This window comes from Grampus griseus, assembly GCF_964374135.1.
Source record: "Grampus griseus genome assembly, chromosome: 11".
NCBI classification, from domain to species: Eukaryota; Metazoa; Chordata; class Mammalia; order Artiodactyla; family Delphinidae; genus Grampus; species Grampus griseus.
In genome coordinates this window covers 43,734,972-43,762,909 of record NC_139005.1, presented here as the reverse complement: position 1 = coordinate 43,762,909, position 27,938 = coordinate 43,734,972, and the positions used below count along the sequence as shown (strand labels likewise).

The 27,938-nt window shown below is 53.7% G+C and overlaps 1 protein-coding gene and 1 long non-coding RNA gene across 3 annotated transcripts; one reads left to right on the top strand and one right to left on the bottom strand.

The window, feature by feature from the left end:
• Window positions 1–77: 77 nt before the first annotated feature.
• On the bottom strand, window positions 78–27,310 carry PDE1B (phosphodiesterase 1B). Of its 2 annotated transcripts, XM_082666110.1 has the most exons (16): window positions 27,242–27,310; window positions 27,029–27,151; window positions 10,384–10,497; window positions 9,310–9,492; window positions 9,056–9,122; window positions 8,591–8,707; window positions 6,214–6,354; window positions 5,701–5,801; window positions 5,494–5,619; window positions 5,275–5,376; window positions 3,934–4,054; window positions 3,543–3,624; window positions 3,115–3,223; window positions 2,562–2,692; window positions 1,922–2,041; window positions 78–1,455 (listed from the first exon to the last, which is right to left on the bottom strand). In XM_082666110.1, the coding sequence occupies exons 2-15, from the start codon at window positions 27,136–27,138 to the stop codon at window positions 1,938–1,940; spliced, it is 1,608 nt and encodes a 535-aa protein (XP_082522236.1). In that variant the 5' UTR covers window positions 27,139–27,151; window positions 27,242–27,310; the 3' UTR covers window positions 78–1,455; window positions 1,922–1,937. The 2 variants fall into 2 exon arrangements, with proteins under 2 accessions (XP_082522236.1, XP_082522237.1); XM_082666111.1 differs by lacking the exons at window positions 27,029–27,151; window positions 27,242–27,310 and adding an exon at window positions 15,379–15,523.
• Window positions 18,347–23,331, top strand: LOC309829838. Its single transcript, XR_014297436.1, has 3 exons — window positions 18,347–18,401; window positions 19,463–19,582; window positions 23,010–23,331. It is a non-coding gene; the product is annotated as an uncharacterized lncRNA (long non-coding RNA).
• Window positions 27,311–27,938: the final 628 nt, after the last annotated feature.

The window sequence follows — 27,938 nt, the reverse complement described above, 5'->3', positions numbered from 1 at the left end:
TTTCATCAGCTTGAAGAGACAGTGCACGTGAAGATGCCCAGTGCACTTTCACCCAACAAACAACACACACAGCCAGGCCAGGTCTCCCTTCTTTATTGATCTCTGGCTATAGCAGGATTCTGGGAGACCAAGGGTGGGGTTGAGTCTCATGCGTCTCTGCCCCACTCAGGGTGGGGTAGGAGGGACAAGTGGCAGGTGGCAGGTCTAAGAGACCATGGATATGACTTCACAGGAACAGGGCCCACTGTACAAATGCATGGTTGGTACAAGAAAGGAGGAGGGCAGTCACCTGGACTTGGGCCCTTCCTGGGACAAAGCCGGGTGAGAGGAGCCTGAGGAGAGGAAGGGGCAGGGGCCTGGCTGGGCTCTCTCCAGAGGACATGAGAGCAGCAGTCCTGAGCCCCTGCCCGTCTGCCTTCCACCCGCCACTCCCCACTTGTCCTGGGGAGGGGCCTCTTGGGCCGGGGCTAGGAGGGGGACGGACCCTCTCTGTCAGCAACACAGGATTATTGGGTTACACCTCACCCTCCCCATGCGCCCTTGACCCCAACCCAGCTCTCCCCTCCTGTGCCCGTAGGATGTATCCTGAAGGTGCTTTGCTGGGGAGACTTCAAAGCACTGTACAGACATTGGTCGGATGGGAGCCTCCCAGCCCCAGGGGAGAGGAAGGAGGCAAAGGGTTCAGGACTCAGCCAGGGCAGATGACAAGCCCCAGGGGCCTAGACCAGTCCCGAGTCCTTGGCCACCCCAGGAAAGGCCTCCTCTCAGCCCCTGGTGGCAATGGCTCCTCTTCCCCCAGTCACCATTGCAGAATGGGAGAGAGGGAAGATTGCAGGGTCTGGGCTGGGGATGGGACTGAAGCAGTGCAGGTCTGGGGTAAAGAGGATGCCCCCCATTCCCAGGCCCTAGAAAGGTACCATGCCCTGAAGGAGCCCACTCCCCTACCCTCACATAGGGCTCTGAAAACCCCCAGCTTCCTATCCTATTCCAGCCCTTCCCAGGGGAGGAAAAGGGGGACCCAGACCTGCCAGCTAAGGTCTGGGGTGGGGGCTGAGGAAACCCCCAAAATGTATTGCTTAGAAACTTGGAGTCAAGAAGGATGCGGGAGGACCCAGGGGGCTGGCATCTCCAACCCTCCCCCGCAGGCCCTGGGAAGCCTCCAGGAAGCTCCCCTCCAGCCGACCATCTGGCCATAGGGAGAGTCCAGAGGCGGGGGGGGGATGGACACAGTGACCACTGGGAGCCTGAAGTTCCCCAGTCTTGCCGCCGGGAGATTAAAGTGCGCCCCAATGGGTGTCGGGTGGGGACAGGCCCTTTCCCCAATCCCGCAATCTCTGGCAGCTGTCCTTCGGGTGGGGTGTCTGTTCCTTGATGTCCACGCTCCCTTGGAGCAGATGGGGGAGCCAGTCCCGATGGGTGGTGCTGACGACATCGAACACTGGACTCGGTGAGGACCTGGGGGAAGAGGAGACACCTCGGTGCTCTGACCTCCTCCTTCATCTCCAGCCTGACTTACCTTCCTTGGGTCCCACCGGATCCCCACTCAGTCCCGCTTACAGTTGAGCAAAAAAGGCCCTGCAGAAGGAGCTCAGCCAGGGCGCGAGCGGGGCTGGATTGAAAGTCATGCCCAGCTGACCTCCCGGAGCCTTGGGCCCTGACTGCCGCCTCTCCCCAGGCCCTCACAAAGGAGCTGCTCAGCCCACTCCTCTCTTCCTGCAGGTGGGAGGACTCTGCTCTCCACTCAGGCCCCGCTCGAGTCTGTGTGCTCACTTCCTCCATATCCCTGCTGGGAAAGAGGGAAGGACCACCTTGCATCCACTGAACCCCAGAGATGACCCTTCAAAGAGGGCTGTGGCACACCCCGCTGGCCCAACTCCCTGCAGAACCTTAAGCCCCTCCCTGTCTGCCGCGACAGGCTCACCTGGGCCAGCCCCAGGCTAGTCCAGATTCCCGTTCTGGTTGTGTTCATCTTCGGCAGGGGAGGCTGGCGCCTCTTCCTCACAGGGGGACAGCTCGTCAATGGACATCTGGTTGGTGACGCCTGCAAAGGGGCAGGAAGGAAGCTGGGACCAGACCAAGCAGTATGTTTCCCCCAAACCCAAGGAATATGTGGAGACAAGTAAGGGATTCTCACACATCCCCCTTCCTTCCAGCTGAGCTACATCCAACCCACGCCTACCTGGGGAGAGCCTCTCCAACCTTGCTAAAAGGCACAGCCCTCAACTCCCACGTTAAGGAAGAGATGTCCCAGCCGGGGCCACCAGGTTACCACATCCACAGGGGACCACTGACGGGCCGCAGTGTGCATGGGGTCCCTCAGGTCGTGGCCTGTGGCTGTCCCTATCCTCTCTCAGGTCCGCATTCTAGAACGGCCCAGGCCAGTCGGCCAGTCAGTCGTTCCTGTGATCTTACTGCAGCCTAGTCAGTTCCCTTTCCCAACTCAGGGAAGGAGTCAGACAAAGGGTTGCTTGAGGAAGGGCTTACGGGCTTAAGGAAAAGGGACCCGCTACTGCTGCAGCAGCCACCCTCCCCGCAAGGCCTCATCCTCCCAATGGACCCACCGCTTGCCGCCCGTTCCTTCCATTTCTGCTTGTTCTCCTGAATGTATTTGATCCAGGTAGAGCGGAAGCTGACCACGTCGGGGTTGGGGTCTCCCACTTCCACATCCAGAGAAGGCTGGCGCCACTGGAAGCTAAAAGCCGGACCCCAACATTGCGAGGTCAGGCCCTGCCCACCCCAGAGCCATCTTCACAGCCCTCGGAGTGGAGGGGGTAGAAGACCAGTAGGCTCAGGCACCCTCATCCTTGTCCTCTTTCCCTCTGCTAGGTACCCGCAGTCCCCATCCCTCTCCACACCTTCCCTCCTCCTAGAAGGAAAATAAAAGCAGATTAGCAGAAAGGCAATAAAGACAGAGCTAATGGGAGAGATATAAATACGGTGGAGGGAACAGAGGTGCAGACCACACTGCCTGCCCCCCATCCTTCCGCCCCTGTGTGTGACTCGCAGTAGAGGGGCTCCCACTTTTGGAGTCGCCTGCTTCTCCACGCCCGCCTGTACCTCCTCCCTGGGAGTCAGTGCTCTCTGTGGGCCCCCGGCTGCTGCGGCCACCCTCACCTGGGCTGGGTTTTAGACTTGGAGTCTTCCTCCCCCATGGGCTGGACACTCTTCTCGGCCACATCAGTCAGCACAGAGAACGTGGGTTCCACGATGAAGTCAATGAAACCTGCAGTGCAGGGGTAACACAATGGAGCCATCTGACCTGGGGGCCCGGGCAGAGGATATGGCCGGCACAGCTGTGCCCCCGGCTGCACGTAAAACAGGGTCACCTGGGGCTGAAAAGTTCCCAGTGGGGGCAGCCTTTGCGATGATGTCTTTACGACCCCAGAGAACTCCACCCCAGGACCCCATGCTCTAGCACGGCGGGCTTGCTGCTACGGGAAGAATGGCTTTGAAGGAGGTGGACTTGGAGAGGTCCTGACCCGGCCCAGCCAGCATCCTTTAGCCTTCGCAACTCTCTCCTCCCTGCGGGAAGGGACACTCACCAATCTGGGACTGTGCCACGAGAGTGGAAGTGCGGTCACAGAGCGGAGAAAAGGGCAGGCCCAGCTCTGCCTCTTTGTCACCCTAGGGGAGCAGACAGGGCGGAGAAGCACCTCAGTCTACCAGATCAAGGTGCAGCTGGGGGTAGAAGGGGCTGCCGGGGGAGAAGAGGGATCTCTGTGCCTTTGACCTGGAAATGAGTGGCATGCAAATGCCACTGCCAGCGATTACTGTTAAGCTTTTCGGAGATGACATTATATCCCATGGGTTTGAGATCAGGTTGGCAGCTGCAGGCCACTGAATGAGGACTGGAGTAGGAACAGGGAACTTGGAGAACAAAGGGGAGAGAAGGCCCCATGGGCGGGGGCGGGGGCAGGCAAAGAGGCCTCATACCTGGCGGAAGAATTCCTCCATGAGGGCCTTGGTCCAGCGGCTGTGAACCGACCACTGCTTGGTTGGGTGGCTGATGTCAGCAGCATGGAGCAGTAGAGACAGGGCCTTGGGCTTATCAATCCTGTTGGGGCAGATGGCAAGGGGAGGGAGACTGATCTTTTAGGGGAAGGAAGCCTGGACCATTCCTAACTTCCCATCACAAGCCCTCTCTCAGATCAAACTTCAAACACCCTGTGAGGCTAGACACACCCACCCACCCACACACACACACACACACACACACACACACACACACACACACATTTACATATGTATAGGAAGCAGCCCAGGCTCTCAGAATCAAAGGGTCTGGGATCGAATCCCCACATACCTATCACACACTAGCTGTGACAAAGAGCGAGTTACTTAAAATTTACGTATTTCATTCTCCTCAATCCTAAGTGGAAATAATAACAGAATCTGCCACATAGAGTTGTTCTGAGAATTAAATGACATACAGCATATAAGTATTTAGAAGAGTGTCTGGCACCTAATAAGTGCTCGGTAGATGTAATCTATAATAATAATAATTATTATTATTTCCCAACAATGACACGCTCTGACACTGCACACTCTCTCACACCCAGACACCATACAATTTTTATTTTTTTTTGTGGTACGCGGGCCTCTCACTGCTGCAGCCTCTCCCGTTGCGGAGCACAGGCTCCGGACGTGCAGGCTCAGCGGCCATGGCTCACGGGCCCAGCCACTCCGCGGCATGTGGGATCTTCCTGGACCGGGGCACGAACCCGTGTCCCCTGCATCGGCAGGCGGACTCTCAACCACTGCGCCACCAGGGAAGTCCAACACCATACAATTTTTAACACACACCTTCAGAACACGCAAACACAGTCTGTTCTCCCTTACATTTATATACTCCCACCCACTTTTAAGCAACATTAGATGTAATTATGGCATTTCTTCTGTGCTTTTTTTTTTTAACCTCACATGACTCTCCCAGTAGCCCTACGAGAGTAGGAACTGGTGGCAAGCTATTGTGGAAGGAGGCATTACATTTTCACATTTCACAGATACAGAAATGAGTCCAAAGAGTTGGAGTAAGCCTGACCTGAAGCTGCCCTGAGAACGCCCATCTCAGACCCCCAGCCCAAGCGCTCTCCAGTAGACGGGCTGCCTGGGCTGTACACATCACATACACGAGATATACTCAGATTCCTGGAGCCAGGAGAGTTTCTATATCCGGGTAAAGACTTGTCACACCCTTTACCCATGCGGATGCCCCCCCCAATTCACACACACCTCACTCTGGCCTATGCCCAGCCACACCCCACCATATCTCACCTTTCCAGCTGCTGCAAGGCCGTCTTCATGGACTTCAATTGCTGGAAATGGCAGGACATGTCTGTGGCCAACACCATCTCGATGACCAGGGCCCGCAGCTCTCTGAAAGGACAGAACCCAAGTATTGATCAGCACTGCTAGGCAGGAGTTCCGGGAAGTGGGGAAAGAGGGTTGGGGTGAGGGGGTCCCTAGGGATGCCCACTCCTGGCTTCTGCTCACACAAACTCATCCTTGGTGAGGTTGATGAAAATGTTCATCTCGTCGTCCTGCATTATTCGGAAAACAGAGCTGATGTGGTGATTCTCCAGCACTGAGCGATCATTGTACAGGATGGCGCATTCTGACCTGCAAAGCCCAAGTCACCGTGTCCGGCCCTCTGCACCTCCACTCGGCCCCTCCTGCCCCTGCCACGTCCCCACCCCTCACTTGGTCTGGATGTGGAAGCTGTTGGTAGTGCCAGTGTGCTCATAGTCGTGGATGGCTGCAGCAAAGATGATGGCCAGGACCTCGATCTCCGACAGGCAGTGCTGGGAGAAAGAGACAGATGATGAGAGGGGGCGGACCCCCTGCCGGCCGCTGCCCAAAGACCTCCACACACAGGCAGGACTGCTCAGCCCAGCCCTTCCATTCTTCGAGGCCAGCTCTTGGGCTAATGCAGCCACGTTTCTCAGCTCCCGGAATGGCCAAAGACCTTCCTCCATCCCAACCAGCAACATTCCCATCACATCCCGGCACACATCCCCAGCGCTGCCCATGAAGTTACGGTCCACCCAGGAATACTCTAGAGTGAGTAAGCCCAATCTGAATCTGTAAAGACTCTGGGATGCCAAAGGAGAGGAACCAAAGAGAGAAAAGAGGAAATGGGAGTAAAGTCTAGACTTCCCGGTTCTGCAGCCGTAAGACCCTGAGTCACAGAAGACTGATTTCCAGGGCACCTACCACCATCCCTGTGCGGAGCAAGAAGCAATGGACCGTCTGTGTAACGTCAGCTGCATGGATCTGGTTATGGTAAGGGTTCTTGTACTTCCCATAACCTGTCTCCAAGGCATCCAGGAAAGTCATCAAAAACACAGTGGGAATCTGCAATACGACGGAGGAAATCGAGATTTGTGGCGGATGTGCGGGAATGGCAGGCGGCCGAAGACGGAGGTCAGCAAGGCCCATTCTTTGGAAGGCAACAGGGCATAGGAGAGTGCTGGCTCTGCAGTCGGGTGAACCTGGGTTCACATCCTGGCTCTACCACCTGCTGGCTGTGTGACCTTGTGCAAGTCACGTGCCTTCCTGTGCCTCAGATGCTTAACTGCAGAATGAAGATAATACCACCTACCTTGAATTTAATGAGATAGGCACGAGGCACTTAGTAAGTGTTCTCTAGAGAGTAGCTAGAATTATTATTATTTCCCTGGAGATTTTTAAGAAGAGGAAGTCAAGTTTCCCTCCTACCTTCCAACCACTTTACCCCATCCCCAAGCCAATACCATGGAGAGGGGCTCAGAAGCAAACGAAAGAATAAGATGACCCGGAGAGGCCCCTCTAGCCAGAGGTGGATCACCTCCTCCTCTGAGAAGCCTTTCCCCACCCTTCGACCACCACACACACACACCCAAGCACCAGGAACCAGAGGTCTGTCGGGCTGCGCGCGGGCTATTCAATCCTGTCTCAATCCTGTCTCGGTCTCTGCATGTGCCCTGGGGTACGTTTGCTTCCTTCAAAGGCCCAAGGTTCCCAGAGGGCGGGGCTGGTGTCTGTACCTGTCCCTAGATCTCTGAGGCTGCAAGGAGAGCGGGGTTCAGGACTTGAGGAAGTTTCTGTAGAGATGCGCAGTAGTGACGAGACAACAGAGGATGTGCCACTAGTCAGTCGGACCCTAACATCCCCCGCCCCAACCCCTGGAGGGCTGTGCCCCAAATTCAGGGAATTTTAAAGGACTGTTTCCACGACAACCGCCCTTGCTTTTGCGTTGCCATGGTGTCCCTGGAGGAAGGGAAGGGAAGGGGAGGAGCATGGGAGGGGCTGGGTACCCAGGAGGGGAATGTGGAGCTTGAAAAGGGCAGCTCCAAGGGGGTCTCTACTACAGAAGGCTCCTCTCTCTCTAACTGCCTTGGAGCAAGGTGGGCTGGGGCGAGGCCAAACCCAACGTGATGCAGTTACTCTCGGAGTTCCCCGGAACCAGTCCTTCCGGGTGAGGAAGCACCTGTGGGAGAACTTGGTGTCTGGAGTAAGCCTGAGAACCAGTCTGGAGAAACACGAGCTGGGAAAAGTCTTAGGAAAAATAACAGCCTGCTGTTCTCCGTCCTGGAGAGGGCAGGATTGGAAAGAAGAAGAAAACGCAACTGCAGAACAGGGCTCGGGAGGCACTGAAGAAAATCTCAGCTGAGCATCTCAGGGACGTTCTGGAAACCCCTTGGGAGTTGTAAAGGGAGGAGTCAAAGGTCGAGGAAAGGCTCTCACACACCAATAGTCTGTCACAGTGAAGTGGAGGCACAGGTGGCCGGTTACCTCCCAGAGCCCTCTGGGAGGGGCCCTCCAGCTGGACTCCTTTGACCCCCCGCCAAACCCCTCAGAACACACATGTTCTCCTCCACCCTAACGCCTCACCCAAGTGCTCACCAAATATCCCCATGGCGACTCCTCAGCCCCCCTCACCCTCCACTTCCAAGTGTGGTTTTTCCACGTGCAAGTGATCTTTAACCAGTCCCTGTTCTCAAAAGACCCTCCCTCCTGGCACAGGATCTGAAGAGGACGTTAATCCTGTACACTTCCTGGCCAGCCAAGCTGAAGAGCAAATCGAGTTCACACCCTCCCTCCCCTCCTACAGCCCTACGTAGCCTTGCCAAGAGCTGACCCTCTCCCTAAAATTCCTTGGACAGAGACTAGAGCTGGAGGGGGAGGGGAGGGAGAGGCCCCCCCGAAACAAGTGGAGAGACACTAGTCCTGCAGGGCACCAGCTGAGAGCTTCTGACCTCTAAGCCTCCAGCGTCCATGGACAGGGGCAGGAGGGCTGAAACAGGGAGCTGAACTTGCAGCCAGCCTGGAGAGGACAAGTTAGGGGACAGAGCAAAGGGCGAGAGTGCAGAATCCTAGGCTGGCCAGTTTCAGGGCTAGAATCTTCCCCTAGAAAGCAATACATGAAGCCAGAGGCTGGGACTGCAGCAAGCGTAGGAAAGGCTAGACTGGGATGTGCAGGGGGCGACTTCCCTGACAGTGAGACTGAGCCAGGGAGCCTGTGGAGTCTGCTGCTTGTTGGGACTCTTTGAGAACAGGGTGGTGGGAGTAGAGAATCCTACCCAGAGGCAGGGATAGGATGCTGCCCAACCTTAAAGCGGCTGATGAGGTTGTGCCGAGTCAGCAACTGAAAAACAATGGTCCTCAGTGCGTGGTCATCAGATGCCCGGTTCAAGGAGAAGACATCAAAGCACCAGAGATCCAGGTTCTGTGGAGAAACAAGGAACTAGGCAGGGAGACTCCCAAGGGGGACATCTCCTGCAGCAGCGAGGGCTGCAGGTAGACTTCAAGCAGGACTTCCCAATGATTACAGAGGCTTGGGAAGCAGGAAAACAAAGAAGTGGTAAATAGGCCTCTTTCTTCCCAGATATCATTCAGTAGGGGAGTGACAAGAAGTCAGGAGTATGCCTCTTGAGTGGGGAAAAGTTGTTTTGAGGAATATGGAAACAACAGTTAAAAGGGAAGGCAAAATTCATCCCGTAAAGCGTCTGAAAGTCCCAAGGACTGTTCCACCCCCCTCCAAGCTTCTCCTCTTGCCTGAAACCCCCGGGATCACCTTGAGACAGTTGAGGACCACAGTGGAATAGGTGGGGCCCACAGAGGTGTACGTTCTCCGGAACATCCTGAGGGAAAAGAACGAAAAGGAGCCCAGGTGTGAGGTCTGGGAACGGGGTCGGATCAGGCGGGGCTGTGCGGATAGGCCGTGGGCATGTGGGGCTGGTGGTACAGTGGGGTCCTGGAAGACGAGGGTGGCTGGGAACGAGGGACACAGCCAGGGGTAGAAGCTGGCAGGGCGTGGGGGAGCCTCACCGTTCCACGAAGATCCCAGCCTGCACCGCGTGCACGATGCTCCGGAACTTGGGCTTCTCCTCTGCTCGGCGGCCTTTGGCCCGGGCCTGCTGGGTGAAGGTGGAGGCCAGCCAGTCCCGCACCTCCGAAGGCACCGCGTCAGACCGCAGCTCCTGCAGCTCATCCTCCGTGTCCAAGATTTGCCTGAAGCCCCAGGAGGGGAGTCACAGAGGAAAGACGGCAGGTGCTTCCACAGCCTAGAGGCCCGGGCCCAGCCACACCTTGGAAACTCTCACAGCAGCTCTCTCCCTTCTCTGACCCTCCCTTTCCTTTCTTTCGCTAAGTCTTTTTACTTCTGTTTCTCTATCTGATGTCTCCAATAATGAAACAGGTCACTATGCGAGGTAGTGAGCACCCCAACTTTGGAAGTATTCAAGCAGACAGTGGAATGGATACCACCCATCGAGGATGCTACAGGCCAGCAGCAGTGTCCTCCAGAAATAAAATGCAAGCCACGTATAAGTTACTTTCAATTGTCTAGTAGCCACATTCAAAGGTTAAAAAAACAGGTGAAATCCATTTTAATGATAATGTTTCTTTAACCTAATACACGCAAAGTACTATCATTCCAATGTGGAATCAATATAAAAATATTAATGAGATAGTTGACATTCTTTCAAAATCTTTTGAAATCCAGCATGTATTTTACATACACATACATCTCAATTCACACTTGCCATGTTTCAAGCCCCACAGCCATGTGTGACCAGTGGCTCCCATCCAGGGCGCGCAGGTCTGGAAGGCCTCCGCACTGGGAAGAAGGTTAGGACTAGATGAGCTTTAAGGTCCCTTCCAGCTCTGGAACAGTGTTCTCTTCTTGATGTCTGTGTTTGTCTCTGTCTCTGCGACGCTATGCCTGTACCTCTGCCGATATTTCTACCTATAGATCTATCTGCCCTCCCACCCCTCCTCCCTGCTCTGGCCGGGTCAGGCTCCTGTCTGACTCCCCGGCCCTCCCTGAATCACTGTGTCTGTCTGGTATCTTTCTCCTCTGTGTGTGAGTTTCTCCCCGCAGCCCCATATCACCACTCTCACCGCGTCTCATTTATGTAGACGGCCTCCAGCAGGGAAGCTGTGTACTCCAGGTTTTGCTTCAGCTCCTCAATGTTTACCTCCCCATTCTCCAACTGCTTCACCATGTAGCGCAGCCTGTAGGGGCCCGGGTACAGATAACCTGCTTAGGCGCTGGACCTTGTCAAGAGAACAGGATACCTCTAATAGGATGCATTTTACAGAAACAGCCTCAGTCTTCCATAACCCATTAATCTTTCTAATAGAATAAAAGCAGCTGGGCTTCCCTGGTGGCAGAGTGGTTAAGAATCTGCCTGCCAATGCAGGGGGCACAGGTTCGATCCCTGGTCTGGGAAGATCCCACATGCCACGGAGTAGCTAAGCCCATGCGCCACAACTACTGAGCCTGCGCTCTAGAGCCTGCAAGCCACAACTACTGAAGCCTGTGCGTCTAGAGCCTGTGCTTCCCAACAAGAGAAGCCACGACAATGAGAAGCCCGCGCACCACAACAAAGACCCAACATAGCCAAAAATAAATAAATAAATAAATAAATTTATTTTTTTAAAAAAAGCCCTGGTCCGGGAAGATCCCACATGCTGTGGAGCAACTAAGCCCATGCGCCACAACTACTGAGCCCGCGTGCCACAACTACTGAAGCCCGTGCACCTAGAGCCCACGCTCCGCAACGAGAAGCCACCACACTGAGAAGCCCACGCACCGCAACGAAGAGTAGCCCCCGCTCGCCGCAACTAGAGAAAACCCACGTGCAGCAACAAAGACCCAATGCAGCCAAAAATAAATGAACAAATTAATTAATTTTTAAAAAAAGAATTTAAAATATAACAGCAGCTAATGTTTTTCATCACAGGCCATTGCCACTGCCTTACTAAGTTTACCTAGCCCCCAAAGTTAAATCTCAGGCTCTTCCATGGTCCCCACCCTCTCTGACCTCTCAACGCCCCCCTTTTAGTCAGTGTTTCCTGAAAACTCTTGTTTAGAGTGCCCAGGGCCCAGCAGAATTAGGCAGGTACAAGCTCCCGGGGTGATGTTTTGGGGATGAGCTGTTTCATAGTCTGAATAACCAAGAGCTGAAACTGCTTATTTCCCCCTAAGAGAGGGCTTTGGGAGCCCTCAGCATTCTTTCATTATGTCTCTTGGTCTTGGCGGGGAGGGGGTACATGTCCACAGCCCCGCTGTCTCTGGCAGGGATGGCAAAGACACAGAACAAAGACCAATCTGAATTGGTCTTTCGCCTGGCCTCACTCCATCCCGGCAGAGCTAATCGATTATGATTCCAGAATCCATCAACCAGGACAAAGCAGGGTTAACCCCTGCCTCCCCAGTGCCACTCCAGAGAGAACCTCTGGCCAAGGGGGACTGTACCCATCCCCTACCTCTGCCCCGTGGCAGCTTCCCACAGAGCCAAAGTGGGGAGGGTGGGGTTGGAGGTCTCACTTACGGGATGCTTTGCCTGAAGGAACAATATTTTGCCCTCATGAATTCCGGGGGATTAACAGGGAGGCTTCTTAAAAGTCTGGTTTGTGACTGCCTGAGTCCAGCCCAGGCAGTCACAAAGCAAACAGAGCTCTCTGACTTTAGATGGTGATTTTAAAGAAAGCGATGAAACATTCCCCTCTGGCTCCTTCCCCCAGCCCTGCCCCACCCCATCCCACCTAAAACCAAGATGGTGTGAAATGGTGGCCAGCACAGTTCCCCACTGAGAGGGGCTTCAGAATCCCAAGGTCACCCTATGAGTCAGGGAGGAGAAGAGAATGAGTCAGGGACTGGAGGCTGAAATTAGCATCGATTACCAGGGATGCCGGGGTGGGGGTGGGGGTGGGGGGGAGGGAGAACAATGGCATTCCTGAACAGAAGCAGCTCTAGAATCCCGGGGTCTCAGCAGCTTTGGAATAGGGGCGTTCAGAATAGCCAGCCCCAGGAAGCGTCACTGGCCAACTCTCACCTCAGGGACCAGCAGTCCTGGCCAAAGACAGGTCTGAATACAAATGGGGCAGAAGGGAAAGGGGAAAAATGGGTGGGGAAGGAAGCTGGAGGGTGGCACTGCAGCCTCCTCGGTGGGCTATCTTCAAATATCACTTCCAGCCTTCCTGCTGCACCATCTCCACGTGGAAAGAGTAGGTGGTTCCACAAGAAAGAGTCCGGGTTCAGTAAAGCTCAGCCCCAGCTCAGGCTTCATTAGGGAGGAGGAATAGAGGCTGACAACATAAAATGCTTTCCAGGGGGCTTCCCTGGTGGTGCAGTGGTTAAGAATCCGCCTGCCGATGCAGGGGACACGGGTTCGAGCCCCGGTCCGGGAAGATCCCACATGCCGCAGAGCAACTAAGCCCGTGCGCGCCCGTGCGCCACAACTACTGAGCCTGCACTCTAGAGCCCACGAGCCACAACTACTGAAGCCTACACACCTAGGGCCCGTGCTCTGCAACAAGAGAAGCCACTGCAATGAGAAGCCCACGCACCGCAACGAAGAGTAGCACCCCACCCCCCACTCGCCGCAACTAGAGAAAGCCCGCGCGCAGCAATGAAGACCCAATGCAGCCATAAATTAATTAATTAATTTTTTTAAAAAAGGCTTTCCAGTCAATGGGCTGGAAAGGAGCAACTGAGAACTGACCAGAGATCACAGAGGAAAGAGAGACACTCTGCCACTGGGGCACACAGCTTCCCTCTCCTGGTCAGTCCCCATGGCCAGGGACCCTCAACTCTGGGGACACACAACCCAGGAAGAAAAAAAGGCCTCTGGTCCCATCTCTTCCCAATCCCAGCCCCAGTCTTCCATTTCGATCAGCCCCTTTTACAGCGGAAAACTCTGCCCACTAGGGGTCAATATGCCCACCACCAAAGTTCTTTCTTGAGCCACCTAGGGAAACCCACATCCCAGCACAAGCTCCCAAGTGAACAGCCAAGCCCATGGGTGCTCATTTGCATGTATTTGCATAATCTCTGACAATGCTGCCCGCTCTACATTTTAAAAAGGGCTTTCTCCTACATTATCTCCTTTTGTCTTCAAAATGGGCCTAGAGGGAGGGAGAGAGGGAGGAGGGAAGGCAGTGCTGCCCCAATTTCCAATGCAGAAACCCAAGCTCCCAGCACAACTCTGGGAGGCAGGACTCCTGGATGCAGACCTTTCACTTCCTGGCTCTGAGTCCCGGGCAAGTCACTAATTCTTCATCAGTGTCTATCAAAGTGTGGCCTGTAGACCACTGCACCTGAATCACCTGGGATACTTGTGAAAATTTTAGATTCTGGGCCTCACTGCACACCTACTGAACCAGAATTTCTGAAGTTTGGGTCCAGGGATCTGCATTTTTAACAAACATCCCAGATAATTCTCATTCACACTAAAGTTTGAGAACCTTTATTTTCAAGCTTCAATTCCTTCATCTGTTAAATAGTGAGGATAATAGTAAACCACCTGTTAATAAGAGGAGTAAATGAAAGAATGTATGTGAAAGGCCTGGCACATAAAACGAGGCTCTTTAAACATGAGTTGAATTGGAATTAACTGACCAGCATCATGCTGGCCCAGCTCACGCCTCACTCCCTTCAAGTCCAACAAGCACCTACCTGCCTTCTTGATCCCAAGTCCAGGTGGAGAAGAGTGAGCCTAGTTTGGATGGAGGCTGGTAATTAGGAAGCCCCCTAACAGAGGAAATGAGAGGATGATAATGACCGTGATCTCTCCTTTATAATTACAGACCTGACTTGAGCCTCACAGTCTCCTCATGGGGGAGGTTATAAGACGCGTCCGAGGTCACACAACTTGTCAATCTCACTCAGGTCGGCAAGCTTACAACTCACTCTACTGGAGCTTAACTGTGTCCCAAACACCAAAAGCGAGGCTGGACCCCACTGCGTCACAGCTCCTTCAGGGTCAGTCGTCCAGGCTTCCTGGGGTGATGGTGTCTGCAGACACCACCAGACCCCCAGGAAACTGGAGGTGTCTTGATGACACTGACAGTGACTTTTCTATCCTGGCTGCTGCGCCCAGAGCACACAGTACATGCTCGCTAAATGTTCATTAAACAATAAAAGGGAAAGGGAGCAGATTAATCAGGTCGGGGGCTATCTGCACTCCCAATTGAGATCTCAGGGCTTGGGAAGCAGAGTGCGGTTGTAGGCTGGCTTTCAACGCACCCCTCCCTCCAAGTTCCTCCCATCTCCACCTCTCGATGTTGTCCAGGAGCTCTTGTATAGCTCCTGTTGAAATCTGAACCCAACACGATCCAGATACCAGAAGGAGGCGGGGAGGGAGGAAAAGAAAGATTAAAGAATAAATTTGACAAATGGGGAGGCCAAGGAAGGGACCTGGACTCCGGCAGCTGGAAGGATCCCTCCTGAAATTACATAATTCTCCCCACGTGTCTCCCCACGACACTTCCTGGCCTGGCGAAGCCTGGAAGCTTCCCAACAGTCCTTCCACTCCACTCCTAGCCCTGGTGCACCATCACCACTTCTTTCTCCTTTACCTTCAGTCCTCATACCACGACGGGAAAGCCTCAGGTCCTGACTGCTGGAGGCCCCAGTCTCTCTCAGCTCTAGGCAGCCAGCTGGAAAAGGGGGCTCTGAGCAGTAATAATCCCAACGCCCCAGAAGAGTGCAGCTTCTCCAGCCCCCATCGGATGATCTGACAATTTCCGAAGGCCCCTGCCACTACTTCCAGCACCCACACTCCCTGAAAGATCACTGTAAGTAGAGGGCTTAGGACAGGGCAGCCTCAAGCTAAGAGGCTGGGAATTGAGAGAAGAATCCTATTTCCCTCTGGAGGTTTTAAAACCAGATGAGGAGATACTGGAGGAATATGAAGTCCTAAATGATGCTGGGGGTCAGGAAGGAGAGAAAGAGAGGAAACACTGCTAAGTCACCTGCCCCTGCTAACACACACACACACACACAGAGCATATGGGGCTGTCAGGTCTTGATCCCTCCCCTCCACCAAACTAGACCCACAGCAGCCTGTCCCCCTCCTCCCCTCCCCCTTCCTCATCCCTGGCGCCTACCTGAGGATGGGGCCCTGGAGGTGGCGCCTCGGCACAGGAACAGGGCTTGCCATGGGAATCAAAGTTTCCTACTTCAAAGTATCAAAATGCTGCCCCCGGGCCCCCTGGGCCCCTGAGGGGAATGGCTCCCTCTTGGGCCCCTGACTTCCTCCTCCAGGTCTCAGCAAAAGTGACTGACCAGAGAGAATTTGGAGGAGGAGAACAGGAGGAGCCTGGCTGGAGGAAGGAGTGATGAGGGAGAGACCCAGCCCACAGCAAGTGGGTGAGAGGCCGCAGGAAAAGTTTCACATCTGAATCAGACTGAAAACAAGAATCTGTTCTCAGAAGAATCCCAGAGAGGACAGAAATAGTACAGGCCAGCCCCTTGCTCTGAGGAGGTGGGGCTCCTCTTTGGGGAGAAGGAAAGGGTTAGCAGGAGGCTTAAGGGTGCAGGGACAGGGAACCATCCGGAATTTGTCCATGAGAGGAAGTCTGTAGTGAAGGGAAAGGGCCCTGCAAGACCCCTCAGCGAGGCTAAGGCAGATTCGGCGCCCTCCCAGGGTCTTTTTCCGGGGCCATTCTTCAAAATGAGCTTTAACCCACCTGAAAGTATGGAAGCAAGACCGGAAGAGAACTAGGAACTGCAGGAGAGGGGCTCGCTAAAGCTAGGGATCCGGGGATCCTTACCCAGAGATCCGCTCAACAGGGAGGGAAGCCCCCGCCCAAGTAGTGACTGAAAGTCAGAAGGACTTGCTCATCGAAACCGAGAGGCTGGGCAAGTTTCTTTAATACTCCCAGCCCCAGTTTCCTCATCTGTAAAACGGGGACTGGGGAATAACCGTGAATTAACTGGAGAGAGCTCAATCCAGCGCAGAGGGAGAAGGGAAGTGATGGGATAGCCTAGAAAGTGCCTGGGAACCAAGACCCCTCTTTCTCCTCCTGGCTCTGCTCTCGCTCAGGTTAGGAAGAAAAGAACCCGGCCTCTGCGGCGCGAAGTGCGCATACAGCTCCAGCCCGCCTCCGGATTGGCTGTGGGGTGACGTCACCAATACAAGTGCATTGGGGCCGCGATTGGTCAGCGGAGGGGCGAGGCGGGGCTAAGGAGGAGAGCCGGAGTGAAGCCAAACGCAGCGAGTGAAGAGAGTTCCGCTCGATTACAGTCTCTTTAATCTACGTCCTAGGGCTGGGGGTAACGTGGGGATGAGGATGACAGGAGAAAGAGAAAAGAAAGGAAACGGGCCAAGAGCCAGGATTTTGTGACGGGAAGTCTTGCTCCACCCCCCCGCACACACCCCGCCTCGCACCCCTCCCCACCAAAAGCAGGGAGAAATCAAAATACCTTGTCACTGTGCCATAGCCTTGAAGGCTTATAAACAAATGAAGTTTGGGAAATTACTGGGACCAGCGGAAGCGGGCTTCAGCAGCAGCAAGAAGCAGCAATGCAGGCTAAATGTCTACAAAGTTGTGTTCTAGTGAACTCCTGGTAGCCATGCAGCGCGGCCGGTGCGCTAGATAGTGTTTTTAGAGAGAAAAAACTAGACCCAGAGTCAGAGACCTAGAACTGCCACCCAGAGGATGAGGGACAAGTTATTCAGCCTGCTCTGTAGACAAGCTCTCTTGGAGAGATACAGATGGGGTGGGAGTGGGGGCAGGTGGTACACCAGCAAACACCAACCCAAGCCAGCTCCCCTCCCTCACCTGACTCCAGGCCCAGCCCCCTGAGCCAAGTAGGCACTAACCTCAACCATCCTACGGAAAGGTAGAGATTTCTTAGACTAGAAAAGCTCTAGAGAGGATGTCTTGTCCATCCCTCTGCTCTCTTACCCAGTAGAACCAAAGATTGTTGGACAAATAACGGCTTACCACATCACCCCACGTGCATACATGCTGCATCATCCCAGCGTGCACCCCGTACTTGCTCATCCCAGCCTATTATCAACGGTTCCTAATTAGAAAGGATATTGATCAACCACCATCCCTTCCTGGGAAAAAATTTTTTTCACACGTATCCACTCACCCACACATATATACACATGCCACACTCTACCTCTGTCTGAGCTAAGGAGACTGTTCCCTGGATGGGAGGCAGGGCATAGATGTGATGATCCCAGCATGAAGTTTCCTTCAGCCCTTAAATGTAGTTTTAAAATAGCAAGGAGCCCAACTATAATGCCTCCCTCCCTGGTCCATCCCCACCATTCCCCACCTGCACTGAAGAACAGGAGCTGGAATAGGGGATGAGCAAAGCATAGGAGCCTCTGCCTGTGGTCAGAGAAGAGGGGTGTGAGGGGGAGTGGCTGGAGGGGTGTTGGGGAAGGAATTACCCGGCTGATCTAAAGGCTCCAAAAATCTCAGAAATTGAAAAAAATCAAAGAAATCATCTAAATCCAATAGAAAAAGGATATGAATTAAAATCAGGAGATTTTGCCTGGACTTCAGCACTATGTGTGACCTTGGACAAGACACCCTGGGCTCCAGTTTCCTTGTCTGTAAAATGGGTAAGTACACGCTTCATAGAATTCTCACAAGGATCAAATGAGATCATATGAGAGCACCCTGGGAACTATAAAGTGATGCATAAATGCAAAAAATTACTATTTAGTTTTTATTTTAGTTAGTTCAGCAAGGTTCATTACAACTCCTCCATGAACAAAGTTCCCCGTGCCCACCCTTGTACCCAGGGCCCCTGATGTGGAAAAGCCCAGTCTCCCCGCCACCACCATTCCAGATGTCTGGGTCTCCTCCCTGGCTCCTTATTCCAGGGACCAGGGAAGCAGCAGAAGCGGAAGCTGGGGACATGCACAGCATGGAGCTCCAGAGACTAGGAACAACCAGATCCCCACCTTACCCAAGTACTGCCGCTCCCCTCACTCCCCTGGCTTCCCACTGCTATACAGGCAGCCCCAGTTCTGGCAGCTGGCTGGGCACAGTGGCGGGGGTGGCTCCAGAGATAAAAATAGCCCCCCTGGTGACAGAGCTGGGGTGCCATCCCGGGAGGCGGCAAGCCTCAGGTTGACATGGCAGCGGTGGTGAGAGATCTCCAGGTACTGAACAGAGGAGCTGGATGGAGGGAGGGTCGAGGGAGAATTGAGCAGGGCTTGGGGAAAGCTGGTGGGTAGTGGGGGAAGGACAGGAGCCAGGAGGGTGGAGGGAGATGAGGGAGAGGGGCAGGAGGTATTAAGGGGGCAGGGAAGGAAAGAAAGGACACTTGAAAAGCGCTGCTGAAGAAGGTCTGGGAAACACTGAAGAAGAGGGGGAGTGGTCGGCTCACACCCCACGTGTGTCTGAAGGCAACTCCCCCCCTACGCCTCCTGACCAGAAGCCCTTTCTAACAGGTGTTCCTAGCAACAGCCCAGCACAGCTCAGATCCGCTGAGGCAGGGGTAATCTAAGCAGCTGGAGCCTCAGGCCAGACTAATAAGAACCCAGATACCCCAGCTGCCTGCCCAGCACACAAATGAATCCCGTCTCCCTCAGGCTTCAGCCCTTGAAAGAGGGAGGAAATAGGAGGGGTGGGCAAGAAGGTCAGGGGAAGGGTAGCCTGAGAGGAGGCTCCCAGGATCCCACCCAGGAGGACTCCGTCTCTGGCTCACTCGCTCACTCCTCTTCGCCATCCCTGCACTATTTAATTCTGCTCATTAACCTCCTGAGCACGGATCTCCCCACCGGGCCTCCAAACCACATCCCAACAGATGTTCCCAGCAGATTCCCTGCTTCCGGGGGACCTGACAGACATTGAAGGGCGCCTGGGTTGGGAGAGTGAGTTGGAAGCTTGGCAAGGTACTGACTGCCAGTGTGACGGGAGCAGCTCTAGATTGTGAATCAGCAGGATTTGAGTCTGGTCTCAGCCCTGCCCCCCACCTCACCAACTGTTTCTGGGCATCAGTCTCCCCCTCTGTAACACATTATGGTTCTCAGAGTCACTGCCTGGGTTGGAGGCACTAGGGAAGTAGGACGCCTGGGTCTCGAGTCCCTGGTTGGAGTTTATCTTTCTGACTGGTTCACTGCTTCCCCCAACTTAGCCCTAACCTGATGCTTTAAAGGAGGAGGGTGGCTTTCTTCTTTACCGTAGGAAGGTTACATTCTAACCTCCATGAAATTTCCAGGAAGTTCTCCTGCATATCTATCTTTAGTCCATCTTGCTGCAATGAAAACAACAGCATTTTCTTGGCATTTCAAAGAAGAACAGAAAGGAAGAGAATGGGCAGGACAAAGAAGTCTTTGGGGTGAGTCTGGTGCAATTTGATTAATTATATTTCTTTCAGATGGGAATTTCTAAAGCTACTGCTTGTAGAGAGACGGTTGGAATTTAGGGAGCCCGATAATACTGTTGGCACGTGTGCTCACTCAACCCAGGCCCCGAGAAGTTTCCAAACAAGGTGGGCGTAGAGGAGAGAACTAGGCGGATGGTGCCAAGTTAGATGATCAAGAGATCATAAACAGGGGAGCAGAGAAGCCAAGGAATAGGAAGGAAAGAAGCTTCTCTTGTCCCCAGGTCCTGCCTGCCAGAGAATCATTAAGTCCCCTGGAAGCCAAGCTCCCTTCTCATCCTAAATGGTGCCAACACCAGCTGGCAGGCTGATCCCGCTGCAGCCACTGTAATTATCTGCAAGTCTGACTACCCACTGCAGCTGCGGAATCAACAACAGTACCACCTGAGTACCCCCTTTCTAGCTTTTCTCCCAGCCCTGAGCCCCCAGGCCTCTCCCTGGATATGCCCTTTCTCCCCCAAGCCTGCTTCTCCACCAAAACCCCATCCCAGCTCCCTCAGTGGACCTCTGCCAGGTCTGGGATGCCGAAGCATATCCTAACCTGCTGTTTTCTTGCCAGAGAGGGAGAGGATGCCACTGGAACTGAGGGGAGGGGAGCAGCAGCAGGACGGGGGGCATGGGAGACAGAGGGGCGAGAACACTGGCACTAGGGACCTTCCTGCAATGAATGGATCACAACTCGCTTTTCTCCTTTTCCCTTCTCAGTAGCCCTTCTTCCCCCTCAAGTCCCATCTTTGCCCCACTCACTGTTCCCAGGATTCTCCCCCAGTTCTCGCAGACCATTAAGTCTTCCTCCCTTAGGGGACAATCTCATTATATAACAACTGGGAGACCGGTCTCCCAGTGGTCTCACCTGCAGCCCACCTGCTGCCCTGGTTCTGTCCCCCTTTCTCTGCTGCTGTCCTGAAGAGAGTTGGAAAATAGCTACTCAACTTCCATACCTGCGAAAATCAGCCCCCTGAGATCCAAAGGCAATTACCTGGCTTCCTCCCCAGAGGAGCTGGGAGGATGAGGTCACTGAGATGGCAAAAGAAAGGCCTTGCAGAATACAGGAGTTGAGGCTGGACTCGTCAGGCGGCCCCAAAGGGTGCCTGCAGCCAACTTGCCCTGGACCATCACCGCAATCACCGCAACAACACCTGAGCCGGTGGGGGATGGGGGGTGGGGGAGTCCTGGCTCCTGACCAAGAGAGGGCGGAAGAGGGACAAGAGAGGAGAGCAAAACAGAGCCCAGCAGAGAAAGAGAAACCAGAAAGAGATGGGAACAAAGGAGGGAAGGGGCAGAGGAAAGGCTGCAGGAAGAATCAAAGAAGAGGAAAGCAGAGGGAGCAGAGAAGCTGCAAACAAATCCTCGATGATCCCCGTAAAGACTCAGAAAAGAGGGAAAGATCTGTTTCAAGGTTCCCGGCTCCTCCATCCCAGTCTGACGGGAATAGCCAAAAACATAAAGAGGAGAAGATGAGACACAACCCCTCACTGCATTGACTTCAGGAGCTCCCTGGACTGGGGGCGGGTGGAAAGGGTCTAGAGACAGCCAAGCTTCCTGAGTCTGTCACCTGGCCTTCCAGTCCCATAGCATCATCCCCAACCTACTTCACCCTCCTCCTGGCAAAAGTGATAAGTGGCAACCTCAAACGTGGGATCTCCTCTGCCTTTTTAACCGGCCTCCTGGGGCTCCCAGGCAAGCAGAGTGCTTTTGGGTTCTAAGGGACTTTAGAGATTCTCTAGAATAGGGTGTGTCATACCTGGTCATATCACCCCCAGGCCTACAGATTTAGGATAAATGCCAGAGGGGAATTCCTCCAATGCTCAGGAACTCACCAACGCAGTCCCTAGGCTGCCCACACCCACCAAAACTTAAAATTGCTCCATCCACTTCTAGTTTGACCAATCAGAAAGAGATGACCAGGAGTAAGTTTCTCTCTTTTCTTTTGACCTCAGGGGCCCACACCCTTTGTGGGACAGCCCTCTTCCCATCCCACCCAGCCTTCTATTCTCTAAGCTCAGTCACCTGCCTCACCCCCTGCCTCAGTCACCTGCCTCACCCCCTCCAGACAACCACTCATCAGCAAGACTCTTCCAAATCAGGTCCCAGACACCAGGACTCGAACCTATTAAGTCATTCATATTCCTGCCTCTTGAGTCTTTATTTTCTCCCCATCCAAGCCAATGGCCACCCATTTATTCCCATTCTGCTGCCTCTTCACACAGCAAGCGCTCCCATGCTGAAAGAACTTCAGACTTTATCATTTAACAGCCACATTCATATGGACGCTACCAAATAAAGAACAGAGACGCAGAGATTATATGACTTCAAGGTCATGCAGCTAATACTCGGCAGAGTGGAAACAAGAACTCGAGCTCAAGTCTCCCAATATTCCCTCTGCTCTTCCACCGCCACCACTCCGGTCCCCGGTCCCCTCCAGCCACCTGTTCTGACCAGAGGTTTGTGAAGTTCTCCCCTTGGTCTAAATTTGAGTTCCCGTATCTCTGCACCTCCCCTTCACCTTACTGCAGGTGTTTTCCACCCTCTACCATCGAGGGATGCCTCATTCAAGACAAAGCTGGTGGGGGCAATAGCTGCCTCATTCAAGACAATAGAGGGGGATATAAAACCCAGGGAGGAGAGATTCCCTTTGCCATGGTTGAATATAAAGGAAGAAGGGCCAATCCAGGGAGGAAGACACTAAAAATCATTCCCGCCAAGGCCTGGGAGAAATGATGCTCCTTTTTCTCCAGAGGTCCAGGGAGCCAGTTTATCCTGCAGTCTTCATGGCAGCTCCACAGCCATATGCAGAGAAAGGACAGCAGCACAGTTTTCAAAACAGAGCCACAGAAGATCAGTCCATGGGTCATATATAAAATGAAGACAAAAGGTGGGATAAATCAGTGAGGCACCCAGTCCAGTCCCTGGGCTGCTTCCTCCTGTGCATTTGATCTCCCCAGAATTGTCCAAAATGTGGGTGTGTCACAGCTACATACACCAGATCACACATACATATTATCCCATTACCTATACACACACTCACGTACATCATCTCATTCATACATAGGACAATTTCAGGTGTTCAGGTAAGCGCGTGTTTATTATCCCAACATATTTATTACCACACATGCCATTTAGAAACATAAAAACAGACATCGTCATGGAGCTCACACTCCACCAAATGTCCTTGTCACTCACATCAACCTTTACCCAGATTCATATGTATACACGTCAGGCATTCACAATTTCATCCTGATACATCTCGTTCATATATCCAGATTGTTTCTGTATCCTCTCTGTAACTCCTTCAGTTCCAGACTCTGGTCTGAGGTCCTCAAAAGAGAGGACCAGGGCTCCCATGGTGGCAGAGTGGTTGAGGGTCCGCCTGCCAATGCAGGGGACACGGGTTCCAGCCCTGGTCCGGGAGGATCCCACATGCCGCGGAGCAACTAAGCCCGTGTGCCACGACTACTGAGCCTGCATGCCACAACTGCTGAAGCCCACATGCCTACAGCCTGTGCTCTGCAACAAGAGAGGCCGCCGCAATGAGAAGCCCACACGCCGCAACTAGAGAAGGCCCGCGCGCAGCAACGAAGACCCAATGCAGCCAAAAATAAATAAATAAAATAAACAAATTAAAAAAAAAAAAGAGAGGACCACACTTTTTGAACATCACCCTCTAAAAGCAACAACAAAAACAACCTCTCCCTTTCTTCCATCCCCATGCCTACTCCCCTCACCCACTACACACAGGAACACACGCAACACACAATCAGAGACAGAACTGGGCTCTGTGACATATACAGGTATATTCATTAACTCATTTGTTCGTTCCTTTATTTAAGAGCAATTTTTGAGTGCCTATTATGTTCTGGGTCCCACACTGACTCTGATGAAACAAAGATGGGCAAAAATAATCCCCAGCTGGGTCTTTGCTCCAGGTCCCCTGAAATGACCTTGAACCACAGCTTAGGACATTGGGTCTAGACCATGGGAGCCTGAGTGTACACCATGTGGAGAAAGGAGAATAGAAAGGGATTGTGTCTATACTATCCCAAGGAAGAGGGAAGTTCTGTCTGTAAAATTCCAGGAGGAACTGGAGCAGAGAGAAGAGAGTGATGTTGTACTATCCTGGGAGAGGGAGAGAGAGAAATCATATATGTGCTTTTCCTGTGTAGGTAACCCCCCCAAAGGAAAACGTGAGGCAGATGCCAGAATGGTTGAATTTTACCACTTGGATGGGTGTGGCAAAACAAGGAGCAGGAGGCCTTCTCTACTCTCCACTCCATCTGTTGGAGTTGATCCATATTACAAGCTCCGCAGAATCAGGGACTGAGTCCATTTTGTCCACCACTATATGCCCAGCATCCAGCACATCACCTGCCCCACAGGGGGCACTCAATTAATAATTGTTAAATGAATGAATGAGCTAAGGATGGCAAACCAATCTCTGCTCATAGCTTTTCTTGTTTCACAAAAGACACCGAAAACCCTTTCAACTTCTACTGGCCCTTCCCCACACTCCTCAAGGCCCTCTGGTCTCAGAGAAGGGTGGGTAGGCAAGTCCAGTCCTCCATCTTAAGGTTAGAGATGCTGAAACTCACCTGGCCAACCCATCATCCCTGAAATGCCTGTCTCAGCCCCTCTCAAGCCTCAGCCTATAAGTCTGCTTAGGTAGGAAAATCTTCCTGCTAGGTAGAGGTGAAATCCCACACTTAGAGTCTCTCCAGCTAATATGCTCCAGATTCTGAATTTAGCTTTGGCAGAGTGCTAGTACGGGAAGCAGAATTCCTGGATGGATGCCCTTCCCAAGAAGAAATTGCCCTGGACAATTATATTCCTATGGGCTTTTTTAACCAGAGGAAAAAAACACCAGGCCCAGGTTCCCGAAAGAGAATCTTGATGTCCCAGATTAGAAATTAAAAGGGTCGTGGGGGGGGGGGGAGCTAGGATATGTTGAGCATGGGAATCTATATACTCCATCTGTCTTCATTTCTGTTCAGTATCTAGTCCTGAGATAATCACATCCATCTACCTATTTCCAGACTAAATAGCCCCTTCCCACCCAGGCCTATTTGGGGACAGTGGTGACTGGGAGTGAGGGTGAGGTTCTATTTCCATTTAAAGGAAGAAATGCCCTCTTTGCTCACCTCTTCAGAAACCACTCGACCCTGAGAGTTGTTTCCCTCTCCTACCAAGCAAAAGTCCTAAATCCTTTTATTTCCCTTCATCTGATTGGCAAAGCACACACCCCTGCCCAATATTCAAACAGGGCCAAATCTAGTAAGCTATCAACTTGGGATCTAACTTGATATCAAGACTTGCCTCTGCTTTGAAAAAGTGAGACTGGGAATCTATTCCTGGTAATTAACATTGAGGAGATGGTACTTTTCTGGGTACGTTATTACATGTAGCTAGCACTCTCAAGGACCAGATTGCTGGAGTGAGTGAAAACCGGAACAGTCTCATCAATAAGATTAGTGATTCTTGTCCACAGTGATCTCCTGTAAGGACATCTCAGCCAACACACTCCGTAGGGGCAGCTGCCTCCACTCCCTTCTTTCCCTGGGTTTCAGTGCCTCCTTGTGAGGCTCCTCTTCTCTTGCCATTGACCACTTCTCACACTAAAGGAAGAAATAGCAATTTGCTTCCAGAAAAGACCTGTGGTTAGCAAGGTGTGGGAGAGAGTGAAATGGTAGAACCTGCTCATTTGCAGCGTCCCTTACCTGGAACGGAGGCGAGGGAAGTACATGATGAACCACTAGTGCTGTGGGGAAGCATCCTGGGACACCTTGAATTCTGCCACTTATAGACCCTGTGGGCCCTTCTTTACCTTTTGACCACTTCCCTACCTACCCTTCTTCCCAGCTTAGTTCCTGTTAACAGAGCAGTGTTTTCTGTCAAGAATCACCCAGTGTTCCTCCCAACAAAAACCAGTTCAATCCGGTTTTCCATTTCTTCATCGCAGAACCTCATTCCAAGGCTGCACTTCATGGAGCCCGCAAATTGCATTTGGTCAGAGACAGCAAAGGAGGGGACCGGGAAGCATATTTGGATTCCACTACGGCACGTTTGTTGCCCACTATGCCTCCATTCTCCCTAAGGCCTCTCTAAGCAGCTAGTGTGTAAATCAGACCCACGGGCCCAATATAAAGGCGTCATCTTATCACCACAGGTGAAGGCTTTTTAAAAAACACAATCATAAACATCTATCCATATTCTACCCCCATCTCTCCCTCTGCCAGAGCCCAGAAATGAAAAGCTTCAGTGCTCACCATTGAGAATGCTGGTGAGGACCTGGGTTTGGAGGCTGTGTTTCCTGTATTTCCTCACCAAACATCTGCAGCCTCTTTCCTAGGGCCATGGAAAGTCTTAGCAGGGAGAGGAGCACTTCCCTAGCTCTGGTTAAGAATCAACAGACTGCGGAGATTACCCGATGGCCGCTGACAGGGAGCTAAACATGATGCATGGCTTGTCTTTGACTCAATCCTCTCCTTCTCTGATGAGCAGGAAGAAAAGTTCCTTTCCTTCCCTGGAACTGGAGTATGGGACACCGGAGTCCTCCCCTTTCCCATTTATTCCTCCCCACATGCCCTCTTCCTGCAACAATAAGAAAAGATGCCTAAATGTGCTTGGAGATCCTTGGGAGACCCTACAGCAGCAAAAAGGCTTTGACAGTTACCTTGCCCCTGTCAACAAATCTCTCTTCACCACCACCCCGGCTCCCAGGTAGGGGCTCCACCCCCCCCCCTCCAGATCGCAGGTAGGGGTTCCACCTCTTCTCTAGATCCCAGATGGGTCCCCCATTATTAATAGGCAGAGAGGTGAGCAGCTCAGGTATGGGGTGCCCCGCCCCGGCCCATCCCCTCCCTCCCCCCCACCCCCCACCCCCGTTGGATGCAGGAGGCGGAAACCACCAATCCCAGTCGAGATACATATGGCCCACAGGTTAGCACAAGTATCCCCAGGCAGTAGAGCTGCATCTGTGTGCAATCACTCTACACACACCTCTGTGACCCTGGGACAGTCATGCACACACATGTGATGTGTCTCACATCTGCACACCCCTGCACATGGATACGTGTGAGTCAGCCTGGCACCTCCCGAATGCTGCCCGTCCGCGGCCCTGCCACACCGCAAATATTGTGCCGCCTCTCTGCGCTGCATGTGTCACCCGGGGGGTCCGCAGGCACATCGTTAGCTCTGCAACTCCTAAACCCGCTCCAACCGGCCGGCTTGCTCCGCACATGCCTATGCCTTGCACATGTCGTCTGGCCACGCGTGTCAGGGCAGCTTATTTCCTCTCACCTGCCAACATGTGTGCCCGAGAGAATCCACCGGCCCGGCTCCGGCTATCCCCCACCTTTCCAGGCTCCCTAAGATCCCTTCCCCCAACTCCCCTGCCCGGGGACTCACAGAGACCGAAGCTTAATCCACATCTTCTTGCTGGGGGCTGACTTCAGCTCCAGGGCCGACGGGCAATCCGACTGCAGCATCTCGGGAGGGCTGCGGGGGGACAGCTCCATGCTCAGCCTCTGTCTACGGAACAGAGGGGGAGGAGACAGCCCCGCGGCTCAGCCTCAGCCGCTAGCCGGGAGACCCGCGCCCTCCATCCCAGCCCCTTCCCACCTGCGGCTGGCGGGGACCAGCCAGGCCGATGTCTCTAGGCTCGGCCCAAGCTGGCAGAGCTGCAGTTCCTGAGGCTCCTCCTCTCCCGCTGCCCAGCCGAGCTCTGGCCTCCCAGTCCAAGCCCTCCGCGCCGCCGCCGCCGCCGCCGCCGCCGTGCGCTGCCGGAGCCGCCTCCTCGCCTCTCTCCTCCTCCCCAGGCCGGCTTCCCCTCCCTTTCCCCCCTCCCTTCTCTGCCTAAGCGCTCGTCTCTCACTCCTTGCAGCCTCTCCTCCCCCTCCCAAAGGAACGCTTGGCAGCCTGGGGCACACACAACCGGCAGCGCCCAAAGGCGAGTGCACGCACGCTGGCAGCGGGTGCGGGAGGCTGCGTGTGCCCCACGCGGGTGGATGTGAGTGCGTGTTCACGGAGCGCAGCGCAGGCGGCGGGCGGCAGGACTTCGCTCTGGGCGGTGCTGTGGGTTCCCTGGGTGTGTGTTTTGAGTTTCTGTGTGAGTGCGTGCCGTTTCAGAGCCGCCGGTGCGTCCCAGGCGTGAAGGAGGGGTCGGGGACGAGTCCACAGCTCTCTGCCTGGGGTCCTGGGCACTCGCTGAGTGAGGCCACCCACCACCAGAACCCAGCCCCAGACCAGACCCTCGCATGTGTGGTCCTGACTTTGAGGCGAGAAGTCTAGCTTGTGCTCTGAGTGGCCACGGTATCCC